General features: G+C 42.4%; 1 protein-coding gene across 1 annotated transcript; it reads right to left on the bottom strand.

The window, feature by feature from the left end:
• Positions 1-5,988: 5,988 nt before the first annotated feature.
• Positions 5,989-25,372, bottom strand: MTX3 (metaxin 3). The gene is made up of 9 exons (XM_084833366.1): positions 25,267-25,372; positions 22,371-22,440; positions 21,317-21,393; positions 16,282-16,374; positions 14,858-15,040; positions 12,816-12,892; positions 11,000-11,145; positions 10,532-10,620; positions 5,989-8,414 (listed from the first exon to the last, which is right to left on the bottom strand). Exons 1-9 carry the CDS (start codon positions 25,345-25,347, stop codon positions 8,304-8,306), a joined length of 927 nt encoding a protein of 308 aa, XP_084689492.1. The 5' UTR covers positions 25,348-25,372; the 3' UTR covers positions 5,989-8,303.
• Positions 25,373-27,151: the final 1,779 nt, after the last annotated feature.

The raw sequence follows: 27,151 nt of genomic DNA, 5'->3' as shown, positions 1-27,151 counted from the left end.
CACAAGATTATTTAATAATAAATTCCAAAATGCATGCCAAAGCAACCCCATTCATAATGGCAATGCAGTTGTTGTTGTTGTTCAGTCGTTAAGTCGTGTCCAACTCTTCATGACCCCATGGACTATAGCACGCCAGGCCTTCCTGTCCTCTGCTCTCTCCCGGAGTGTGCTCAAGTCCATATTCATTGCATCGGTGATGCTATCTAGCCATCTCATCCTCTGCCGGCCCCTTCTTTTCGCTTCAATCTTTCCCAGCATCAGGGTCTTTTCCAGTGAGTTTTCTCTTCGCATTAGGTGGCCAAAATATTTGAGCTTCAGCTTCAGTATCTGTCCTTCCAATGAGCAGTCAGGGTTGATTTCCTTTAGGATTGACTGATTTGACCTCCTTGCAGTCCAGGGGACTCGTAAGAGTCTTCTCCAGCACCACAGTTCGAAAGCATCAATTCTTCAGCACTCAGCCTCCCTTATAGTCCAGCTCTCACTGCCATATGTTACTACTGGGAAAACCATAGCTTTGATTATACGAACTTTTGTCGGCAAGGTGATGTCTCTGCTTCTTACTATGCTGTCTAGGTTTGCCATAGCTTTCTTCCCAAGGAGCGTCTTTTAATTTCATGGCTACAGTCACTGTCTGCGGTGATCTTGGAGCCCAAGAAAATAAAATCTGTCACTGCTTCCATTTCTTCCCCTTCTATATGCCAGGAAGTGATGGGGCCAGATGCCATGATCTTCGTTTTTTTAATGTTGAGTTTCAAACCAGCTTTTGCACTCTCCACTTTCACCCTCAACAAGAGGCTCTCTAGAGCCTTTTCACTTTCTGCCATTAGGGTAGTATCGTCTGCGTATCTGAGGTTGTTGATACTTCTCCCGGCAATCTTAATTCCGACCTGTGATTCATCCAACCTGGCGTTTCTCATGATGTACTCTGCATATAAATTAAGTAAGCAGGGCGACAATATACAGCCTTGTCGTACTCCTTTCCCAATTTTGAACCAATCGGTTGTTCCACTTCCGGTTCTTACTGTTGCTTCTTGACCCTCGTACAGGTTTCCCAGGAGACAGGTAAGGTGGTCTGGTACTCCCATCGCTTTAAGAATTTGCCACAGTTTGTTGTGATCCACACAATCAAAGGCTTTAGCGTAGTCAATGAAGCAGAAAGAGACATTTTTCGGGAATTCTCTTGCTTTCTCCATGATCCAGCGAATGTTGGCAATTTAATCTCTAGTTCCTCTGCCTCTTTGAATCCCAGCTTGTACTTCCGGTAGTTCTCGGTTCACATACTGCTGACGCCTAGCTTGTAGGATTTATTTTGAGCATCACCTTGCTGGCATGTGAAATGAGCGCAATTGTACGGTAGTTTGAACACTCTTTGGCATAGCCCTTCTTTGGAATTGGAATGTAAACTGACCTTTTCCAGTCTTGTGGCCACTGTTGAGTGTTCCAAATTTGTTGGCATATTGAGTACAGCACTTTAACAGCATCATCTTTTAGGATTTTAAATAGCTCAGCTGGAATACTGTTATATCCGCTAGCTTTGTTGTTACTAATGCTTCCTATGGCCCACTTGACTTCACTCTCTAGGATGTCCGGCTCAAGTTCCATGACCGCACTATCATGGCTATCAGGGACATTAAGATCTTTCCTGTATAGTTCTTCTGTGTATTCTTTCCACCTCTTCTTAATCTCATCTGCTTCTGTTAGGTCCTTGCCTTCTTTGTAGGGATGTCAGAGAATTTCACCACGAATCTCGGGGAGGCCGAATGCCAGTGCAGTCGGCCCCCCAAAATCGGTGGCGAAATGGTCTGCCCCCCCGCCCCCCCTGGGATGGGACTTACCTTCGGCAAATCTTCCTGGCGGCGGCGGCTCCGGCGGCGGTTCAGCGGCGGCGGCTGTGGCGGTCGGTCTTCCAACCGGCTGCCGCCACCGCCATTTCCAGTAAAAAAAACACACACAAAAAAACGTGATAGGCTACGTAAAGATTTACGTAGCCTATCACGGCTAGATTTTTAAAAAATACTGTGATAGGCTACGTAAATGTTTACGTAGCCTATCACGGCTGAGTAAAAAACAAACAAACAAACCGCACGTACGCAAATGGGCACCGACATTTGCGTACGCGCGGTTGTTTTTTTTACTCAGCCGTGATAGGCTACGTAAACATTTACGTAGCCTATCACAGCTGACTGCAGGGACGCAAACAGCGGTGGCTACGGCCGCCGCCACTTGCAGACCTGGCCGGCCCAGATTCGGGGGGGGGAGGGATGGAGTGCCTCGCCCCTGGCCAGAATTTCAGGGGGGGAGGGATGGGGCGCCTCCCCCCCCACCAAAATTTCGGGGGGGAGGGACGGGGCGCCTCCCCCCCACTTTGAATCACATTTCGTTAAAAGGTAAGTGACTTTCGTACATCCCTACTTCTTTGTCCTTTATCATGCCGGTCTTTGCACAAAACGTTCTTCTGTCCTCAATTGCAGTTTCTACAGAACCATTCTCCTTGGAATTTCACTGCATTAACAGCAGGGCTAGGACAGAGGCTGGTTTAAATCAGCTGTGCCATCCTGAAATGTTTTTATTTGGTGAGCAGTCAGTATGTGTCCCCTTCATGGATCACTGCCTCCCCTTCATGGATCACTGCCTTGTTGTGGCGAAGGGGCTTGCATAACCCAGTGAAGCCATAAGCTATGCCGTGCAGGGCCACCCAAGATGGACAGGTCATGAAGGAGAGTTCTGACAAAATGTGGTCCACTGGAGAAGGAAATGGCAACCCACTCCAGTATTCCTGCCAAGAGAACCCCATGGAACATATCACAAGGCTAAAAGATATGATGCTGGAAGATGAGCCCCTCAAGTCGGAAGGTGTCCAATATATTACTGGGGAAGAGCAGAGGGCATTTCCAAGTAGCACCAGAAAGAGTGAAGCGGCTGGGCCAAAGCCGAAAGGACACTCCGCTGTGGATGTGTCTGGTGGTGAAAAGAAAACCCGATGCTGAAAAGAACAATATTGTTTAGGAACCTGGAATGTAAGGTCAATGAATCAAGGTAAGCTGGAGGTGGTCAAACATGAGATGGCAAGATTGAACATCGACATCTTGGGAATCAGCCAACTAAAATGGACAGGCATGGGCGAATTTAATTCAGGTGACCATCATATCTACTACTGTGGGCAAGAATCCCTTAGAAGAAATGGAGTAGCACTCATAGTCAATAAAAGGGTGGGCAAAGCAGTACTGAGGTACAATCTCAAAAACGATAGAATGATCTCAGAACGAATCCAAGGCAAGCCATTCAACATCTCAGTAATTCAAGTCTATGCCCCAACCACTGAGGCCGAAGAAGCTGAGGTTGATCATAGAAGAAGCTTCTATGAAGACCTACAACACCTTCTAGAACTAAAACCAAAAAAAGATGTCCTTTTCATCATAGGGATTGGAATGCTAAAGTAGGATGTCAAGAAATCACCGGGATAACAGACAAGCACGGCCTTGGTGTACAAAATGAAGCAGGACAAAGGCTAATAGAATTTTGCCAAGAGAACACGCTGATCATAGCAAACACTTTTTTCCAACAGCACAAGAGGCAACTCTACACATGGACATCACCAGATGGTCAATATCGAAATCAGATTGATTATGTCCTTTGCAGCCAAAGATGGAGAAGCTCTATACAGTCAGTAAAAACAAGACCTGGAGCTGACTGTGGCTGAGATCATGAGCTGCTTCTTGCAAAATTTCGGCTGAAATTTAAGAACATAGGGAAAACCACTAAACCATTCAGGTATGACCTAAATCATATCCCCTATGAATATACAGTGGAGGTGAGGAATAGATTTAAGGGATTAGACCTGATAGACAGAGGTCTGTAACAGATAGAGTGATAGACAGAGGTCCGTAACATTGTTCAGGAGGCAGCAACTCAATCCATCCCAAAGAAAAAGAAATGCAAGAAAGCAAAGTGGCTGTCTGATGAGGCTTTACAAGGAGCTGAGGAAAGAATAGAAGCGAAAAGCAAGGGAGAAAGGGGAAGATATATCCAACTGAATGCAGAGTTCCAGAGAATAGCAAGGAGAGACAAGAAGGCATTCTTAAATGAACAATGCAAAGAAATTGAGGAAAACAATAGAATGGGAAAGACTAGAGATCTTTTCAAGAAAATTGGAGATCTCAAGGGAACGTTTTGTGCAAAGACAGGCATGACAAAGGACAAAGAAGGCAGGGACCTAACAGAAGCAGATGAGATTAAGGCAAACCTAGACAGGATAGTAAGAAGCAGAGACATCACCTTGCCGACAAAGGCTCGTATAATCAAAGCTATGGCTTTCCCAGTGGTAACGTAAGGCTGTGAGAGCTGGCCTATAAGGAAGGCTGAGCGCCAAAGAACTGATGCGTTCGAACTGTGGTGCTGGAGAAGACTCTTACGAGTCCCCTGGACTGCAAGGAGGTCAAATCAGTCAATCCTAAAGGAAATCAACCCTGACTGCTCATTGGAAGGACAGATAATGAAGCTGAAGCTGAAATATTTTGGCCACCTAATATGAACAGAAAAGTCACTGGAAAAGACCCTGATGCTGGGAAAGACTGAAGGCAAAAGGAGAAGGGGACGGCAGAGTATGAGATGGCTAGATAGCATCACCAATGCAATGAATATGAACTTGAGCACACTCCGAGAGAGAGCGCAGGACAGGAAGGCCTGGCGTGCTGTGGTCTATGGGGTCACGAAGAGTAGGACATGACTGAACAACAACAACAATATGCTCAATAGTAGCACTTAACTACTGAACAACAACAACAGTATGTGTATGGATGTTTGAATAATGAGCAGTTTGTGGGAACTGGCAGAAAGAGTGGTGTCATCATCCACCACCCTGGATGCAAAGAGGTTGTTAATGAGGGTAGTTGCAAGGTGGGATGGTTGCTTGCAGCCCAGTCCTATTGCAAGCATCTTACTTCCAAAATGCACAGGATTGCAGCCTTAGTGGTTATGGTGGTGACAGCAGTATTGGAGCTATCTGCAAGGCAGGTTCATGTCCTAGGCATGCAAGTATGCAGAGATGTATATCCATATGCGCATGTAAAAGTATAGCAATTTTATTTTATACACTACAACATGTCCTATTAAAAACACATTTTTTTTTGTAACAGAAGCTGATTTTTAAAAATCTATGGCCTTAAACGCTTCCTATATCTGAACTGGCTCTTGGCAATTTCCTAGTAATATCACTGTACTATTGTTTTATTTTTAGCTAAAATGTAAATTTCTCTTCCTTAGTGATCATCCAATGATTTTGCCCTGACAACCAAGAATGGAAACAATATCCCATGCTACCTTTTTTCCTTATAGATTAACTTCCTGTCTTCTTTCACAAATGTTATTGCTATGCCTAAAAAGAAAGGCAACTCACATTTTCTATTACGTTAGACAAGAATGATACTTAAAAATAAAAATGGTTAGCACTCTTACAATATAATGTTCAGATCCACCTATCAGGGTTCCTTTTACCAGCAAAGCTGAGCAAACTATTTTAATTTTGTCCTTGTAACAGTCTTTAAGGACAGTCCAGTACTAGCTCTCCTATAGGAAATGCTGCTTCAAATATAAAACATTATTAAATGGCGGGGGGGGGGGGATTTTTGTATTTGCAACAAAAGAGTAGGGCATTTGTACAGTCTGATCCTATGCATATCTAACGTGGAAGTAAATCCCACTGAGTTCATTAGCCATTTACTCCCAAGTAAATATTCATAGGACTGCAGCCTCGCAAATATAGAAGTTTTTTGGTCAGTCACATACGCTTACAAAACAGGCAAGACTAAGCACACAACAGTCTTCATAAGTACTTCTTATGGTATGAACGTTTTGGAAAAGCCAAGTAACATGATCTCATTTGATGTCCCTTGTCAAGATTAGACAGTAACAGTTTTTTATTTAACATATATCCCTTGGATATGTGTGTGGCATCTGCAGCTTCAAATAACGAAAGCAAACTTTCTAGATGTAACATGAAACTTAAAATTTATTCTTGCTAAACATCCAAAATTGTTATAAATAACAAGACACATGAAAGATCTTTACATTCCTTATTTTATAAAGTAATATTTTGTAAGTACATTTATATACACAATTTACAGGCTTGTTTGTACAGCTATTCCTCTATATACACAGAATACTGCAGTTTATTTAGAGAAAAATATCAAGTTTGTTTGATTTGGCAAAATAAAATCAGATGAAAAGTGAACTGCATTTTATATCCACATGAAAACAATTTCTTTAGAATTGGATACTAAATCATCAATTGGTTAACAGCAGCTGCCACTTTGGCCAAGTACTATTTTCAAAAATATCTGTTGATATATTGAAAATTCAGAATTATATTTTAGTGAGGGCCCTTGGCCAGCCTCTGGTCTATATTTCAATCTTATGTGGCCCATATTCCATCCTGCATGGGGCAAGAGCAGACACAGGGTTGGATCCAATGTCTTGCTAGCAAACTTCCACTGGCACAACAGGACTTCCCTGTCCTGTCCTCTCCCCTGCAGCCCCCCGTGCATGCCTCAAATCTGCTCTGGAGGATTCCCCAACCTTTCAGAACAGGTTTGGGGATATACACGGTGCTGGAAAATCCATTCTGCTAGTGGATGACGAGCACTGGATCCAACCCATTGGCATTTAGTGTGTGCTGTCATTCTGTGGCACTTGCCAGGTTGGAAGAAGAGCAGGAGGAGCTGTTTCGAACCTGGCAGGTACGCTACACAAAGTGACAGGACACCCGCGAGGCCTCTGTGAAACCACAGATGTCGACAGTGAGTGTTTTCAATTTCACCCTGCTTCCTGCAAACCTTACGGTGTGTTCTTTTTGCTGTAAACCAGTCCCCAAGCATTTATTTTCCCCTCCCCACCATAGTTGGCCAGCCCTGATTTAGAATCATACAATTGCTGGACCATTTGAGACACAGCTACTGCTAAAATGATATGCCTCTCACTACCATTATAAATGGGTATTACACCGTCAGCCTGATCTAGGGGTTCTCTGTTGATGCAGAAGCTCCCGTGTCTGTACAAAGGTTTTATGTGCGTAAGTGCTTCTTTATTTACTGCAGTGTCAGGGATAGAGCTGTACACACATCAGTACTGAATGGTGGGCTGTCCCTGCTGTTTCAGTACTTGGGGAAGCCCATGCTCATCATGAGCTGTGTGCACAGCAGAATGCATGCAAAGCTTTGCTTCCTAAGATGCTCTAGGAACGAGGCTCCTATGACAGGAACAATAGAGGCCATTCCTAGAGCATTTTTATTCCCTGTTCTGATTTTTTTCTGGGGACCACCAGACAGGGCTTGGGGGCCTGTCTGGATCCCATGAGCTGTACATTTGACACCCCTGCTCTAGAGGTAGGGAGGACAAAGTGAAACAGTGCCAGTACTATATAATGGGTTGGATCCAAATTCCCCATGAGCAAAGTTCTGTTTATACTGGAAGAATGGAATGGTGATTTCTCTTTGCAGCCCCTTGAAAAACTGCTCCAGATGGTTGGAGGATCATACCACAAAAGGTAGTGTGGGGGGAGTAAAGGGAATCTGTGAAAATCACTGCAATTTTGAAGGTGGGCATGCTATCAAGGAGATTGTTCAAATTTGTCCTATTCTTGATAAAATCCAAATTTGAATAACAGTTCTAATAAGAAATTCCAATTTAATGAGTTGAGGTTTTTTTTAAACATGTATTCTTTTAAAAATAGTGCACATACACTGATCATTGCTTGCAAAAAAAAATTATAAAATGGCAATTACCTATCACTGTTGGTTGCTCTTTGTGTCAGGTAAGCTGATATTTTCATTTTCTTTCAGTACTTGAACCATCTTTCAGTAACTTGAACCATCAAGCATCTATAAAAATGCTAGAAGTGATGATCAAGTATCTACTTCAACATACAACAACCCAGTTGAGCCATAACATGATTGCAGTCAAAACTGAAACTTAATCTAGCAGAAAAGACTGATGTATTTGCGTATTTTCAAAAGTGGAATCTTACCTTTTGGTCAGGAAATGTACCAATCTTGAAAGACAAGCATTATGCAGCACTTAAGGCAACCTTGTATGCTACAGTGCAATTACTCACTGAGTCTGTCTGTGGTCAATTTGGACTTTTACTGTTTCCACAATGACCACAGAGTGCATTAGTTGAATGAATGTGCCTGCACCTATTAGTCAATTCACCTTTCTTCCTAACTTCATGTACACATAGAATCAGTGCAAAGATTGATCAGAGACAGTCATCATATCAGAATATACACATAAATATGAAATTTAAACTCTTAGGGTGATAAGCGATTTGGTGAACTATTTCCTTCCCCAGCTGTAGAAAGTTTGAGAGTTGTCAGCTTACGTGGAGGGTGCTGAGGACTCTTACGAAGATTGTCATCCATCTGCAGAAACAACGTATGTACCAATTCAGATATATGAAGAACATTATCTATAGCAAAACCTTCACACAGCAGTATTCATTGATACATTTTACAGGGCAGTTCCCTAAATATACACACTGGTGCAGTCTCACAAGTAAACCAGTTTGAGCGTTCAGTGAATCTTCTTAACAATGTGATTTATCATTTCTTGACATTTCAGTTGCCAAAGTACAATTGGTAGGGATGTCAATTCTTGTTTGTCCATGAACACGTACTATTCTAGATCTTTGAGCTATCATGTGTACACCAAAAGAATCAAGGCACTTGAAGCGTTACCTGAGCCATGCAGGAGATGCTTTTCTGTAAGTGCTCCTGCACAACTGGGGTAACATTTAAATGACATGTGGGAAGCAGCTGATCGTGTGGGTCTTTCTTATAGGAACTGGCATCCAATCTCCCACCACACTGTCTGATGCCATGGGCAGGACCCAACAACTGGCTTCCACCAAATGACTGAATGCTACTCCAGCTGCACAGGAGCCATTCAGAGGAAAAAAGCTCCTGCATGACTAGGATAACATTAAATGACTTCTCTGGTATTCCGGGGAACATCTAGCAAGGATGTTCAAGGCTCAACATTACTGGGATAATCCAGCTTTAAAATATAGCTAAATTAAATCTGAATACGTTTCAGAAGTAAAATGAACAGAAATTGCCACCAATAATGAGTGACCAATACTTGTTAGTGTGATGTGATGGAAACAAACATTTAAGAAGAGAGAAATCAATTCCCATTATGCAAGGACTGACAGAAATATATTCAAGAAGTTAAGATGTTTCAAAAGCAATTGGTGTATGGATGCAAATAAAAGCGCAATCCTATAAATGTCTACTCAGAAGTAAGCCTCAATGACTTCAGTGGGACTTACTCCAAGGTAAATGTGTATAGGATTGCAGCCTAAATTAATTTCTGGTGGGAAGTAGCAAAACTTGAAACAGATTATTTTCAGTTGCGACATTCTGGCTGTGTTCGGACAATCGCAGCAGGGGAAGAAGCCGTCATGGCTGCTCCCCCAGGCCCCTGCGCATGCAACTGCCATTTGCATTACTGCCTGCGCTGAGTGTCGTCCGAACCTGGTACATGGCACAGCACATAGCACATCACCCTACAACCTGTACTGAATGTTGTGGGTTGTAGGGTGGATACAATGTGCCCACCCCCCACGTGCCAGGTTCAGACAACACGCCAACCCACGCTGCAGCATGGGGAATCGTGCAAATGGTGGTCACATGCATGACACGCATAGGGGGAGCAGCCATGATGCTTCCCCTGCTGTGATCATCCGAACCCAGTCTCTCTTTGCTAATTACTAGAGGTCACATCCAAAGAGCACATTCTGAATTAACGTGATACAGAACACATAAGTACTGTTCATATAACTTCTGTTGCTGGTTAACGATTCCCTATTCCAACTCTGTAACCGAGTGCCAATGTCCAGAGTTTACACTAGATACTCCTACTGAAAAAATGACTGCTGCCTTGTTGACTTTTGAAGCAAGTGAATATGCTGAATTTTCAAAGTTAAGCAATATAATCTTGATTACTATGAAACAATCACTTCATAACATGTACTTCAAAAGAACTTTAGCAAGATGTTGCTAAGATGATAATTTAGGGTCAAACTAGACATGCTAATTTTACTTCTGTGTGTCTGTACAACATAGAACTGCCCCTATTAGATAAAAAGAATGAAGTGGCAGGATGGTGCTGGTCTGATTTTAAAAGTAAAAACAATGTGAAAGGGAGAATGTAGAACTATCCCTGACCCACTACTTCTGTCCCTGTAGCCCCTCTCCTCAAATGCTTTTCTCCCAGCCAAGGTCACTTTTGGCTTCAGAGCTTGGCTGGGGAGAAAAGCGCTTGGACCAAGAAGGTGCAGAAAAGTACATCAGCAGCGAGGATAGGTTCTGATCTCCTCAATCATGTGCCCCTTTTACTTTCTGACTCCTACACCCTATTTACCCCTGCTTAAAAAGAGAATTGGTGGAAACACACTGAACAGCTGTTAACAAAAGAACAAGTTAGACATGATATTGACAAGATCAGAAAAATGCAGGAAGATAGAAACAAGAAGAACCTTTTCAATCAAGTTGGATTCCTTGTTTACAAGCTGTGTGAGTTTTTGCAGATTTGCATCAACGGTGTCTTGACCTGCTGGAGAGGTGCCTAAACAGGCAGAGCAAACAGAAAAAGAAAGAAAGTTAGGAGCAACTGAAAATCGTTAGAGTGCAATCCTATGTATGTTTAGACAGAAAAAAAGTCCTACAACTCCCAACATTCCCCAGCCAGCATGGAGTTGTAGGACTTTTTTTCTGTCTCAGCATACATAGGATTACACCCTTAGAAAGCTTTTCAAGATTTTCACAAGGAAAAGAAGGCCAAGAATTGCATGCATCCTAACCAGTGCAAAGTAGAAACATAAAAAAATGATAGACTTCTGAAGTTGTCTGGCAAAAGAATTTAATTGTAATATAGATTAGATAGGAATACAGGCACCCCTCTTTTGAAAACACAGAACATGTTCGAAGAGAAACATGTTGCTTACCTGATAAGTAGCAACTCAGAATGTCATCACAAAAGCGACATAAATTGGGAAGCTGCTTCAAATGATCTTGTAACTGGACTTTGGGGAATGGTACTTTATAAAGAGGAGCAAGAAAACCAAACACAAAGGCATCCAGAGTTGTAGGCCTAGAGATAACAAACATGGGACACAGCTACCTCAAACTCCATAACAAACTTTCTAAACAGAGAAACATATAAAACAAATCATAGCTATGTTTGAAGATTTTCACAAGCTAGCAGGTGTGCTAATGAGGAAGTACTGAACTCATGAGGGAAGATAAACATTTGTTCGACTCAACATGTCATAAGGCATCATTCATTATTTTCATGATCGTTTTGCAAGATTGTGTTTCGTCATCATGACTCTCCATTAAATGGGCTAAAAGAGCCAGTTGTTCATGGCATCCAACTGCATACCATTTTACTACAGCCCCTGTGCAGGTTGAACATACAATTATAAAATAGCAGCTATTGCCATGTTCCAGTCCTGTTTAGAGACATGAATATCAAACACTGCCATCATTTCAGCTCTTCCTTTGGTGGAGATATATAAGCATGGATAAATTAATAAATCTAAATTGAATGTTGAGATATAGATGATAATCACATGCCATCAACATGCTAGTCATCAAATTCAGGTCTGCTTCACACATTACCCCAACAGCATGGGAGCTGCTTCATTGTAGATACTACCCAAGCTGTCCTAGAAACACCTAGAAGCAGAAATCACACAGGCAGGACAGATTACATAATGCTTGCAGGAGGATGCAAGATGGGTCCGTAGAAGGAAAATAGTGCCTCGAACGCTAGGCCAGAATCTTATCATCAACTTGTACAACTCGTCTTTCTCCTGTCTGCAGTACAGATCTTCAGAGACCAACACAACCTGAACATAGGAATACCGTGGAATGTAAGAGCTGTTTGCAATACAGCATATCCAAGGAGGATCAGACCCCGCCTCAAAACCTGTAAAGATGTATCCTCAGAGGAAAAAAAATTCTGTAATTAGGGCAGTCATGGTCTGGCTTAAATCACCTAGGTTTTTAAAAAAACAGCCACTAGCAACATAGGTAATAGCTCTTGGGAGAAGGCAAACACAACATACATAGAACAGCAGGGCTAGGTTGGAAGTGGCCAACCAGTGTTCAGTGATGATATATCTATTCCTCTCTAGGGCTGAGCTTTAAAAAAGCCTGGTTCTGCAAGTTTGTAGCAGAAGCCAGCTTTGCACAGCACTGATTGGCTAGCACACAAGGATATTGTTGCAATACGCCGCCATCCCTACTATGGAGCAGTTTTACATTTAAAAAGAGTATTTTTTACAGAAAAAAAATAATAAAGCAACAAGATAAACAAACATGATGTGCTTTTCATTAAAAGCAAAAAAGAAAAGAAGGGCACATTGCCTGCCTGAAGCATGAGGGAAGAGGTTAGACTGATGGCTGAGCCAGCGCTCAGTTCACTAGTACATAAATGTGTCATTTCACTTACAAAACCAGGAGAAAGCCATTTTTGGCAGAAAGGTGGGTTATAAATAAAATAAATAAATCAAGCCAAGCTCAACATCTGGGAGCTCTTTTTAAAAATGATGTCTGATTAGACACTGTCTTGTTTGTGACAACTACTAGCTGAACAAAGGCAGATGTTAAAGCTAGCAGACCAAAAGAAAAAAGAGTCTGTTCCTAATCTGCAAGGATAAACAAAAACGCAAACATACTTTTCAACACAATAAGCATTTTGGCGTTAAAAGTACCACACTACATATGTTGCAAACACTATAAATATTTTGCACTCACATGTTTCCAAAGAAAAACGGAGATGTCCCCAGTCTGGTCGCTAGAAGGTTCAGGCACTCCTTGGCATCTCTGTAGATCTAAAAAGAAAAAAAAGAAACCAAAGCTTATCTGCACAACATCCTTACCAGGTACTTATCTCAAATTAATGCAGGGTCTGCATGATGGACAGTGATGAATCCGTGGAACAAAGTATCCAAATTAAAGACGGTCCAAATTTATAGTGCTATATATGTACTTACTAAATGTATGTATTAACCCTAAGACAATGCCTGTGAACTTGCCATATGTCCTCGTGTGGACACATACAACCACCTGTGTATGCTTGCGGGTTTTTCACTTGTTTTGCATGGTTCCCCCCCACCCCATCCCCCGTTTGTTCATGTCAGGATCATACTATGCCCGTATCTTGCTGGAAGATGAGTGGCACTTATCCATGCCTTGATCATCTCATGAATTAATTCCCCTAATTTGCTGTATGTGAGCCTAGCCTTGAAAACAGTTCAGAAGTGTCAACTGGTACAAAATGCCTTTCTGACTAGTGCTAGGTGGAATAAATGTATAACACCAGTTCTTTCCATCTGCACCAGTTGACAAATTTGTTTGCTGGTACAAGGTACTGTACAAGGTACTGGTGTTAAACTGTAGTGCCTACATGGCCTGGGCCTTATGTACTTTTGTTATGTACAGCGTGGGTGACACGTGAGCCACCTACTAATTTATGGTGGAACATCATGTGTTTAAGAATGCATGTTCAGGATTATTTAACAGATTAAACATGCCTTATTGTTAAGATATTCTGAAAATGTACTCTTGCTTTGTAAATTTAATTTAGGCTATGGGTATTGTAATAAAAAAAAGAAGACAAACACACAAGACTAAAATCAGCCCACCCCTGTACTTAACAAAATACTTTCACCTATATGAAACTATTAAGGCACAAAACTATCCAGATGCCTGTCAGCCTCTGAACTCGGAGGCTGATGGGCATCCTATGCAGAGCGGGAGGAGCGTGGAAGCAATTTTCTCCTACTCTGCATTTTTGCTAGACAGGTGTTTATGCCTATCTAGCTAAGGCTCTGCGGAGGGGGAAGAAAGGAGTCTGGGGAGGGCTGGAGATAGCTTGTATCCCCGCTTCCCCAGTCCCCACCCACAGAACTGCCCCCTTTCCCTGCTCTCTGGGGTCACATTTGCAACCTCGGATAGGCAGGTGGCATGGTTCTCTCTGGGCTGGCTGCAAGGAGAGGGCAGGGAGCTCGGACTCCTGGGTCCGAGGTCGGAGCACTGTCTCCGACCTCAGATCCAGGAATCTGAACTATCCTATGGCCCCCAGATGCTGTATAGGGGGCACAGGATTACTCTCTTATCCACTCAGATTATCAGAGAATATCCTGCTCAGTATTCTCTTTAAAAAGGCAAGATTGTCAGCAATATGGAGCAGAGCATTCTCTGAAATTGCTCCACAATTATGGAACATTTTCCCCATGGACTGTTACCTAGCACCATTTTTGTGTCGTGAAAACACACCTGTGCCTCCAGCTGGTGTTCATGGCACTGAACAGATTTCAGAGGGTTTTTCGTAGCAGCACTGCCAACTTTTTTTGCTAGTAAAAAATAATCCTAAGTGATTGTTCTGAAATTGCTGTTTATGTATTTTATGCTGTCTTTTTGGAGGGCGGGGTGGGGAATGTTGACCAACATGAAAAATAAATGCCTATATTGGGGAAATGTGCAGATTGTTTAAAGAGCTGATTTAGGAGGCTGATAGGTCTGTAAACTTCACTCATCTTTCCTGTGTTACCCTATATACCAATATACGCTGAACTATATCCCCTCCTGTTAAGCCAATGTATCTGAACACAGGAAAATAAAAAAGGCAAATCTACTTTAAATGTTTAAAACCAAAAATCACACAGACTATAGCACTACATACTACACTGCAGATACAATGGGAAACTACTGTCATGAAAGGACAAAAACAAACCCTTACACTTAGTACATTTACATCAATGTGAGACTTACATTACTCATAAAATAACATTTACCTGTACTTCCACTTCATTGATACTGTAGAGTGGAGGCCCCCCTTTTGTCAACAAGATCCTATTAAGTGCTTCTCCAGACATTTTTCTAGGTAGGTACCAACTCAATGGAAATGGAATTCTTGACGCAAACCATGGTTTTGTCATACTGTAGTAATTATCAGCTTCAACCCAGAAAGTGTGCAGCTAAGTTACAACGATAAAGAATGTTAACACTGAAGAATGAACATGAGCACCCCACTCCCCTATAAAAAAAACACAAGAGTGTTGTACGAATATTTGTCTATTGGTGGATTTTTAAAAATCTAAAAAGTAGGTTCTGATGTTGAAGCACCAAATTATTTGTTCGTTAGACTCAAAATCCAGTTATTACCGATTATTTCAGACACACACACACAATTTTAAGTACATAGCACACAATCAGGACTACCAGAACAGAACTGGTTGTCCAAAGTTAATCAGAAAACGTAACAAATACATCAAGTACTCCATTATGCTTAAAGAAGCAACTTATATCCCATTTTAATTCCTCACGCACACAGCCCTTCTGTCATGTCAGCAGCAAAAGTAACAAGCTTGAATAGCACACGTTACGTGAGCTGCAAATCCTCTCCATCCATTAGCTGAGCTTCTATGTCATCACAGGCCTAGTCCTCACAAATGGCAGACAGAAAACTGCACACATAAAACCTGGCTAAGAAGAAGGCTAAGTCTGAGGAGGTCTATGGCTGTTCTTCCCTCATGCCATTTTGTAGGCAGTGTAAAACCCATCTACTTCAAAAAGCGTTTGGCTAATGAACTATTGTATATTGCTACTGCTTGACCCTCAGAAAGGTGGCATATAAATGTTTCAATAAAACAAATGCTAGATCCCTTTTTATCAACTTCTAGCTTTCTTTGTGAAGGGCATTTTTGGATGGAAGAACACTCTCATGTGAGCCTCCACCTGTGGTCCAAAGTGGTACAACCCTGACACCAATTTACCTCTTTATTTGCTGCTTGTAAGAACTAGGCCAAAGCAGCACAGTATACAGAGCTCCTAGAGCTTTTGCTTCAGTTTACTGAAATAATCCTACTTTCAATCATCTGTTTAAGGATGTAATCCTATGCCCACTCACCTGAGATTAATCCCAACTGAACTCATTGGGACTAACTTCTGAGCAGACACGCATAGGATTGCGCCCTAAATATCTTAAATCTGACTGAGTGCTGATTTTAAAGAGACCCGATGTTAATGGTGATCAGTGGCCCCCAAAGCCAAAACTACTTCCTTCAGCATCTCATAGTGCACAGGTGCACACACACGCAGTTCAATCCAAAATTCAGTCCCATTAATTTCAATGAGCAAACTAGGAATGTGCTTGATATTGTTTGGATGACACCCCAAAATATTAATTTTGGTCACAAGCAATAGCTGTGTATCTTACCATAGCAGGGTGTAGTTTTTCTTCAAGTAGTGCAACGTATGCCAGTGTGTCAGCACCTTCTTTTGCAGAGAGTTCATAATCAGCATTATACTTCTATCAGTAAAAAAAGCAATACATTCATGTAGCAAGCAATCATATTTATTATTTAAATATTGCCTTTTCTTCTAAAAAGCCATCAAGGCAGTGTACAATAATTTAAAGCAATAAAACCTTAACACTTGCAAAACAAGAACATTTTTTAAAAAACATTAAAAACACATATTTTAAAATGCTAAATTAAAAAAAAAGTATTTACACCCTTTCTAAAGGTCAAGAGTTTCATATGAAACTTTCCAAAGAGAAAACAAACACAAGTAAGAGTTCCTATAAAGTTAAATTATTATCAATTTCCTATAGCACAAAATGTATAGAACAACAAATAATAACTATACATACAAACTTAACTTTTCTTTCAATTTAATGGTTCCAAAATATTATGATAGTGTGACTGCTGGAGTTATACAGACACTTCATTCAAGGCTCAGTGATACCTGCATAAATCTAACAAGAGCAGCTATAATATTTATGAAATATTAAGGTGCGCCTATCCTAATAGTTAGAATATGAACTGTTTCTAGAGATGGCAAATCTGAATGATCGACAGTTTTAAAAATACATTTTTGTTCTTCTAAAAGACATAAAATATTAATTACAAATACACTTGGGCTCTGGTTTGGCTTCTTTATTATATAAAGAATATCAGAAAGAATTGGGGATTTATGGAGTACAATCTGCTCTACTAGGGTATTATCCAATGCAGCACTACCACTAATGTAAATTACGTTGCGCTAGCATAAGCAACCTCTAGTGCAATGGCAACAGCACTTGCTGGCCCAACGAGTTTTCCCAGAAAAATCTCTTGTGCCAGCAAGCACGACTGGCCTTGCTCTAGAGGTCGTTTACGCTAGTGCCACATAGTTGACATTAGTGGTAGTGTTGCACTGGATGCTGCCCCTAGTGAATATGTGCACAGGGATCTTGTTGCGGAGTAGCTCCTCACAGGATTCAAGCGGAACCCTTCCCTCTCTCACACCGATGTTGCAGTACCAGTCAAGCTGCAGCCATCCTGAATGCTCCAACACCCAGGTATTTTACCTTAAGCAGAAACTTTTCTGTACTGTCCATGGGACAACCCAGAAGTTTGTTTGTCCTCTGATCTTGTGTACACTGGCTGTCAAAAGAAGCAGGTGCTTTGCCACATGTAGGGCCAAACGATGTGGACTGGAAGGATGTCCTGTGCAAGTCACTGGCTCCTGCTTGAGGTAAAGTGTCTGGCTATCATGGAATGCACAGGCACTACTGTGGCTTGCCTAGAACAGCAGCAGCAGGGAGTGGGAGAAGTGGTTTTGATTGGCTCTTGTAGGGATCCACTCTGCAGAATGATTTCCATGCACTAGAAGAGAAAGACTGTATTCTTAAGAGTTTAAGTAGCGCTCAGACTAGTTTTCTTTAAAAAAATTATGGACTTTAGTGGTAGACGGTTGATTTCGCAGTGGACACATTTTGTTTGCTCTTATACCTTAACAGGTGAGGTGGCTCTTAAACTCTAGTAAAGGTGTACTTTCTCCTAGAAAGTTGGTTAGTCACTGAAAACAGTTTTAAGTACTCCGACTCAAAAGCCTCTCCCATCCTGATTTTTCAGCTTTCATTTCCTTGATTTCCCAGTCTTCAGTGAAACTTCCAGGCTAGCCAGCAACTTATTTTCTAATGTTAAAACTAAGCAGGGAAAAACCTTAAATAAAAAAGATAGCAGACAAAGAAGCAAACAATAGCACAAGTAAATTTGTGCTTGATCTTAACAAGTTTTTGAAATTAAAATAGAAAAGCTTGTAAAATTGACGTTATACATCATCTGAATATTTGTGGGCTGCATTTTATTCAAAGAAACAGCTTACTTATTTGCAGTATGGTTCATATTTGACAAAATTATCTGACTAAAGTTTTCAGAATCCAATGTTAACCTCCCTGTTGTCTTGGAACCTCTAATATTTTCATGGAAATTTCTGAATACTCTGTTTGAATAAAACATAGGCAAAGATCTAAAGTTCTATATTAGGCATGCCTACATGCTTGCATTTATCCAATGGGATCTTTTCCTTTGAACAGTAGACCACAGTGCCATACCACGAACTGTGTTAGTAAGTCCCTTCAGTTTTCAAAGTTGTTTGTTATATGATATGATGAGGGTGTTATATAGGAAACATGAGCCCACACAGAACTAGCTGCACAGCTCTATGAAGCCTAACTAATATTATATGTTCTGATTGACTATTTCTATTACATTTGGTTATGCCACACAATGTCAATCAACAATGTGGAAGAAAATCAAATAAAAGGAGATAGGGTAGCATATTATAGTAAAGAGACCCTCAAGGAGCCTTAATATAATCTTAACTGTATTACTAAACAGTTGTGGTAAAAATGCTAAATATTACAAAGGCAAGGAGTGCATAGTTCAGATATACCAGATACAGCCTTCACTCTGAATTGTCAAATGACAAGACAAGCTAAGCTGACAAATCTACTAATTATAAAAAGTTTCAAGTCTTTGAGCTTTGCAGTTGCTCCACCTTGATTTTGCTAAATTGTCTTTAAATATAAAAATTAAGATGCTTTCAAAACTCATCACTGATACTCTACAACATTATCTGATAAATTATACAATACATTTGAATCCTACAGCTTTTAGTTGCTTTATTATAGACTGGTGGGAACCTCAGAAAAGTTAGTTTTTATGAACAAAAACAGAGGTTAACTTTCTCTGTTCTAGGACCACCTTAAAAGATTTTTTTTTTGTATAAATCTCCACAATGTGACTCCCAGCCTCATCTACAAAGTGCATCTTTCTGGAAAGCCTATTTATTCTTTCTACTTTTGAAACACTAGCAATCTAGTTATATAAATGAGAATGTGAAAATGTACTCTGTTAAATTACAGATCCATGAAATGAATATCCATTCAAATACTCATTAGAGAATATGGTTAAAGATATTTATTTCTAAGGACACAATCCTATGTCCTCTAGACAGCATCTGGGGGACATAGGATATTTCAGTTTCTGGGATCTGAGGTCGGAACCAGGGCTCTGACCTCAGAACCCAGAAACTGCGCTCCCCACCCACTCCCCACTCCCCTTGTAGCCAGTTTAGTTCTCTCCATGCTGGCTATGTCTCCACGCTCAGAAACAGAGTGCAAAGACGGCGAAAAGGGGATGGTCCCGGGGGCAGGGAGGGGAGGAGGCTGTAGAAGCTGCTTTACACAGCTTCCTATGTGTGTCCCGGCCTCCTTCCCTCCCCCTCCCCAAAGCTGTGCTTAGATGGGCGAAATTGCCCGTTTAGGGAAAATGCAGGGTGGCCTGAGCATGAAGGCGATGATCGCCTCTGTGCTCCAGCTGCCCTGCACCGCATACTCAGCAGCCTCCAACTTTGGAGGCGGCCAACTATCAAGTTAGGATTGCACCCTCCATCTCATTTATTATCTTAACATTATCTTAACAGGTAAAGTAAAGGTGTCCCCAGCCAGTTGTGTCCGACCCTAGGGGGTGGTGCTGATCTCCATTTCTAAGCCGAAGAGCCAGCGCTGTCCGAAGACGCTTCCGTGGTCATGTGGCCGGCATGACTGAACACCGAGGTGCACGGAACGCTGTTACCTTTCCCGCCGAAGCGGTACCTGTTTATCTACTTGCAATTTCTTGCTTTCGAACTGCTAGGTTGGCAGGAGCTGGGACTGAAGACAGGAGCTTAGTCCGTCCGTCACGTGGCACTCGGGTCTCGAACTGCTGTCCTGCTGACCTTCCAGTCTGCAGTTCAGCATCTTAACGACTAAGCCACCGGGGTCCCACCTTTTATTATCTTACAAACAGCCAAAGAACCATCACAGCCATGCAACACGTGTCAATCTTAAACATATGCGATGGAAATTACTTTCAACAGGTGTGTTTAGGATTGTAGCTTTTGGTAGCATCCCTGATACCACTTCTACTCAACCCTCATCCTAAGCTCATATATCTTTAAGAACTGGTACCTGAGTTTGCTTGTTTTCCTCTTCCCTCCCCATTTCTTTTTCTTTTTGTGTTGTCTTTTAGATTGTACACCCGAGGACAGGGACTGTCTTGTTTTTTATTGATCTTATGTAAGCCACTCTGGGAGGCTTTTTGTCTGATGAACAGGATAAAAAAATGCTTTGAATAAATACATAAATAAATTTACTTAGAGGTTAAGAGCTTATTTCAGCATGTGAGACTGGAGAAAAGTCCAGCTGAAATCCAGCCATTTCATGGCATGGTGTCACCTGCTTCTGCCACCACAGGCTGAAGTAATCCCAGGAAGGGGTTTGTACTGCCACTGCTAATATTGCTTTTTGAAAGTGTGCCAAAAGCCCAGTCTGAATTCAGCCCATACCAATGGATACACTCTGCCAAAAGGTGAAGTAGCTGGAGGCTAGCAAGAGCCAGGCATTTTCATATAATCACCTCAACATCTAGTGGTGATGAGAATGGCTCTGTGAGTTGTTGAAATCAGCAGAATCACTTCTATTTCTTTCTAGAATTAGGATGTTACTTACTTTAAAGAAGGTGGCAATGCATATAAGAACAACAGTTAAGTAGTGACACTGGAAGCCCAAATCCTATCAGCACTACTGCAAATGAATTTGTATAGTGCAGCTAGCATTAAGTGCGACTAATTCTAACACATGCAATGGAAGGATTCCTGGTTTTAAAACATTTCAGACACTGGGCATTCCATTTCTATCTTACGCCCTTAATATGGACTGTAGTTTGTAATGGTTCAAACCTGGCATACCCAAGCCAAAGATGGCACAAATGAGGCTATTGCTGATACCTCCATTTCTTCTAGAGGATTAAATGAGCTGGCACCAGTTCATCCAGTACCTTGTGGCAATAACAGGATGCAAATAAATATAAAACTAGGTCAAGAAAAGTGCTCTTTAAACAGAAAACTTAATGAAACATGGCATACTATTTATGGAAACTCACCTGTTTTCTTAAGAAGTTTAATATTTTTGCTGGCTGAGAAATAACAGTGCCATCCAGCATCAATACTGGTACACTCCCTAAAAATAAAGGATCAATCAGTCAAGATCATACAATCAAAATAACCCTATTAATGGTAACTTAACAGGTGTTTAAGTTTGCTCATGTGGGAAGTCAAATTAACTCAATACCGAGGGTTGGTGCTGCACCAGACTTTAGTCTGTGCAAGGCAATAGTATCCTATTTGGCCTAGAAGCTTTTTCATTTATTTCATGTTTCAATTAATGATCATATTTTGTAGTTGCAACAATGCACCAGTGCAGCAGAGGAGTATGGGTGCTCCTTGGTTCTGCTGACATAGATAAGATTATGCTTAACATTGCTACTCCACCAACCTAACATCATTCTCCCACGTAGTCACATCTGATTCATCCAAGGCACATTTCTGAGTTGCTGCAACAGCGCAACATCCTAAGTATTTTGCTACATGTAAGAACATAAGAAGAGCCATGCTGAATCAGACCAAAGGCCTATCTAGTCCATCATTCTGTTCATACAGTGGCTAACCAGCTGTCCATGGGGATCCCAAGAGTAGGATATAGGTGCAATAGCACCCTTCTGGTTGTGGTCCCCTGCAAGTGGTGTACGGTGGCATACTGCCTCTGCTACTGGAGGTAATATATAGCCATCATGACTATTAGCCATTGATAGTTTTATCCTCTAAGGATTTGTCTTATGCCCTTTTAAAGCCATCCAAATTGGTCGCCCACCACTACATCTTATAGTAGTGATTTCCATAGTTTAACTATGTGCTGTGTGAAGAAGTACTTCCTTTTGTCTGCACCAGTGCAGCACGTGGCTTGCAACATGGCACTAGCACAAGACTAACTTTCATTTTATCCTATCCACTGTTGGCTTAGCACAACAGACCACAGGACTGTGCCATAAGCCAAGTATAATGGTTTTCATATTTGTGCAGAGTTAGGTATGTATGTAACCATTATGTTAAATGTGGGCTAAAAATCTAACATATACATTTAAAAGGCTAAAGCAATACCTCTTGGTGCTCTCCATGAATTATCTATGACATTCATTTTCAACGGTGCACCAGAAAACCTGGCATACGCCTGCAATAAAGGTTAAAAAAATAATACACTCAGTAATTCGCTCTTCAGATATTAGACAAGCGAAATGTGAGCTTGGATAAAGAAGCAGCTACTTATTTGATTTATAGTCTGCCCCATCCTAAAGGCTGAGGGTGCATAACTGTATTATGCTGTTGCCATAACAAGCATCTTGACTACAATTCAACTCTTAGAATTAGCAACACTATGGACTTTAATAGGATATCAGTTGGCTGAAAGGAACTAGGAGAGAACTGCAGTCAATGGAACAGCAGCACACTTACACACCCATGATTTATATACTATCCAAGTTGCTTACAATCATAAAACCAATCAACAAAATAACCAAAAATAAATAAATAGAAATAATAATTGTTGTTGTTCAGTCGTTCAGTCGTGTCCGACTCTTCGTGACCCCATGGACCATAGCATGCCAGGCCTTCCTGTCCTGCGCTCTCTCCCGGAGTGTGCTCAAGTTCATATTCATTGCATCGCTGATGCTATCTAGCCATCTCATCCTCTGTCGTCCCCTTCTCCTTTTGCCTTCAGTCTTTCCCAGCATCAGGGTCTTTTCCAGAGAGTTTTCTCTTCGCATTAGGTGGCCAAAATATTTGAGCTTCAGTTTCAGTATCTGTCCTTCCAATGAGCAGTCAGGGTTGATTTCCTTTAGGATGGACTGATTTGACCTCCTTGCAGTCCAGGGGACTCGTAAGAGTCTTCTCCAGCACCACAGTTCGAAAGCATCAATTCTTCGGCGCTCAGCCTTCCTTATAGTCCAGCTCTCACAGCCATACATTACTACTGGGAAAACCATAGCTTTGATTAGACGGACCTTTGTTGGCAAGGTGATGTCTCTGCTTCTTACTATGCTGTCTAGGTTTGCCATAGCTTTCCTCCCAAGGAGCAAGCGTCTTTTAATTTCATGGCTACAGTCACCGTCTGCGGTGATCTTGGAGCCCAAGAAAATAAAATCTGTCACTGCTTCCATTTCTACCGCTTCTATATGCCAGGAAGTGATGGGGCCAGATGCCATGATCTTCGTTTTGTTAATGTTGAGTTTCAAACCAGCTTTTGCACTCTCATCTTTCACCCTCAACAAGAGGCTCTTTAGATCTTCTTCGCTTTCTGCCATTAGGGTGGTATCGTCTGCATATCGGAGGTTGTTGATAATTCTCCCGGCAATCTTAATTCTGACCTGTGATTCATCCAACCCACCGTTTCTCATGATGTACTCTGAATATAAGTTAAATAAGCAGGGTGACAATATGCAGCCTTGTCGTACTCCTTTCCCAATTTTGAACCACTCGGTTGTTCCATGTCTGGTTCTTACTGTTGCTTCTTGACCCTCGTACAGGTTTCTCAGGAGACAGGTAAGGTGGTCTGGTACTCCCATCGCTTTAAGAATTTGCCACAGTTTGTTGTGATCCACACAATCAAAGGCTTTAGCATAGTCAATGAAGCAGAAATAGACGTTTTTCTGGAATTCTCTTGCTTTCTCCATGATCCAGCGAATGTTGGCAATTTGATCTCTAGTTCCTCTGCCTCTTCGAAACCCAGCTTGTACTTCCGGTAGTTCTCGGTTCGCATACTGCTGAAGCCTAGCTTGTAGGATTTTGAGCATCACCTTGCTGGCATGTGAAATGAGCGCAATTGTGCGGTAGTTTGAACACTCTTTGGCGTTGCCCTTCTTTGGAACTGGAATGTAAACTGACCTTTTCCAGTCTTGTGGCCACTGTTGAGTGTTCCAGATTTGTTGGCATATTGAGTGCAGCACTTTAACAGCATCATCTTTTAGGATTTTAAATAATAATAATACAGGAATGCAAGTATAAAAATAATAATTAAACATTTTTCAAATATTAAGAACATCGAGGGCCAAGCAGTAAAATTAATTAACAGATTAAAAGTTAAATGCCTGCTTAAAGTGGAAGGTCTAAAACTGGTGTCTAAATATATACAGTGAAGATGCCAGGCAGATCTCACTGGGAAGGGCATTCCAAAGACTGGGGGCCACTATAGCGAAGGCTCTTTCCCTGATAGCCACCCATTGCACCATCATGGGCAGCAGCACCCAGAGAAGAGCCTCCAAAGAGGATCTTACCCATTGGACGAAACATATGCATATGCAAGTACAGGAGACCTGCATTACCACGGAACATATCCAAGGCCCATTCTCAGGTTAACATTTTATTACATATCAGCCTACTTTGTCTAAAAATAGACATAAAAAAGCTTGTGTCCATCACAATACCCACAAGTGACAAAGGTTACACAATAGTTACGAATGACGAAGTTCACTTTTTTAAGCATGTGATGTCTTGACATTTTACTGGGGGCATCACCCCTAAGAGGACCTGCAACCGATTTATAAATAATTCATATCCTCCACTGTCCACAAGATGCGCGTAACCAAAGCACTTAAAAACATTATCTGAAAGCATCGAATGAAATTGACTTGATCGTCAATAAGGGCACAAGAAAAAAAGCCCTACACGGCTGGCTGGGGCATGCTGGGAGTTGTAGGGCTTTTTTCTGTCTGAACACGCATAGGATTGTGCCCTAAAGTTCTTTCCACCTCGAAGCCAAACCTTCCCAGGAGAAACGCGCAACGCCTCAGCATCGCCCTCCTTGCACCTTGCCCAACGTGCTGCCCTCCTGAACTACAACTCCCAGCATCCCCATGCTGGGGGAGCTGTAGTCCAACACACATCTGGAGGGCACCACGTTGGCGAAGGCTGCCTCACCGCTCCCTCCCCCCTCTCCTCCTCTCCCTCCCCCGCCCACAGGATCTCGGCCTCGGCCCGCGCAGCCAGTCAGGCCCGCCGTTACCATGACAACGAGGCACTCCGCGTGCACGGACGGCAACCCCCAGCCGCCACCCCAGCAGCTGAGCTCCATGGTAGACGCCATGTTGACGCGGCCGGCCTTTGCCCTCGCCAAGCCCCGCCTTTCCCCTCCTCGCAGGTTGTGCTCGCCTCGCCGTAGGCTGGGCCAGGAAGGCCGGGGGGCGCGCTCCGGCCTTCGGCGTCGTGCACTAGCGAGGCGCGCGCGCGCGCGGCAAAGCTCGTGGTAGCGGCGCGGTGCCTTCCTTCCCATGCCCGGATTCCTTGGGGTGGTTTGTGGGGGAGGAGAGGCGCCTTGTAACGACTCGCGTTTGTTATAACTTTTCAGAACAAAGCGTTGGCGCTGAAGAGCTACAGCAGGCTCCCCCCAACCTGATGCCCACCCAGCTGTGTTCGACTACAACTCCCAGCAGCCCCCAGCTAGGAGGGAGTGGGGGCAGGTGTCGTCCAACACATCTGTGGGCACCAGCTTGGGGGAGGATGAGCTAAGGCAGCCTTCCCCAAACTGGCATTCTCCAGATGCTGTGGACTTCAACTCCTATCTGCCCCAGCCAGCATAACCGATGATAAGGAATGCTGGGAGTTCAAAATACCTAGAAGGCACCAGGCTGGGGAAGGATGAACTAAGGAGTGCAAGAAATGCCCACTTACTTCACTCAGCTTCCTAGTTACTGTTTGATAAACAAATATTTCAGATACGAAATAGTCAAGAAGAGCTGTCTTACCCGTACTAATGAAATTTGTCAAGAACAAAGCCTGCCAGATGAATCTGATCTCATTTTTTGATCAGGTAACCTCCCTTGTGGACTGGGAATGTAATATATCTTGACTTCAGCAAAGCTTTTGACAAAGTGCCCCATGATATCCTGATGAGCAAACCAGCTCAAAGTGGGCTAGATGAAACAACGATCTGGTGGATCCACAGTTGGCTACAGAATCGGACTCAAACACTGCTTATCAATGGGATCTCCTCAAACTGGGGAGAGGCAATGAGCAGGGTACCATAGGGCTCAGTCCTGGGCCCAGTGCTCTTCCACATTTTTATTAATGACTTGGATAAGGAGGTGCAGGGAATGCTTACCAGATTTGCAGATGACACAAAATTGGGCAGGATAGCTAATACCCTGGAAGAGAGAAACAAAATTCAAAGTGATCTTGATAGGCTGGAGCGCTGGGCAGAAAACAACAGAATGACATTTAATAGGGATAAATGCCAAGTTCTGCACCTAGAAAAAGAAACCAAATGCACAGTTACAAGATGGAGGATACTTGGCTCAACAATACTACAAGCGAGAAGGATCTTGGAATTGTTGTCGATCACAAGCTGAATATGAGCGAACAATGTGATGTGGCTGCAAAAAAGGCAAATGCTACTTTGGGATTATTAATAGAAGTATCACTTCCCAAACCCGTGAAGTACTAGTTCCCCTCTATTCAGCACTGGTTAGGCTTCATCTTGAGTACTGTGTCCAGTTCTGGGCACCACGCTTTAAGAAGGATGCAGACAAACTGGAGAGGGTTCAGAGGAGGGCAATGAAGATGATCAGGGGACTGGAAACAAAACCCTATGAAGAGAGACTGAAAGAGCTGGGCATGTTTAGCCTTGAGAAGAGAAGACTGAGGGGAGATATGATAGTGCTCTTCAAGTACTTGAAAGGTTGTCATGGAGAGGAAGGCCAGGATCTCTTCTTGATCATCCCAGAGTGCAGGACACGGAATAATGGGCTCAAGTTACAGGAAGCCAGATTCCGGCTGAACATCAGAAAAAACTTCTAGACTGTTAGAGCAATACGACAATGGAACCAATTCCTTAGGGAAAGGGTGGGCTCTCCCACACTGGAGGCATTGAAGATGTGGCTGGACAGCCATCT

Source organism: Heloderma suspectum, chromosome 2 (assembly GCF_057233095.1).
Source record: "Heloderma suspectum isolate Gila_16-S chromosome 2, 16-S_ref, whole genome shotgun sequence".
NCBI lineage: Eukaryota > Metazoa > Chordata > Lepidosauria > Squamata > Helodermatidae > Heloderma > Heloderma suspectum.
Note: the sequence above shows the minus strand (reverse complement) of the source record. Positions and strands in the feature narration are given on the sequence as shown.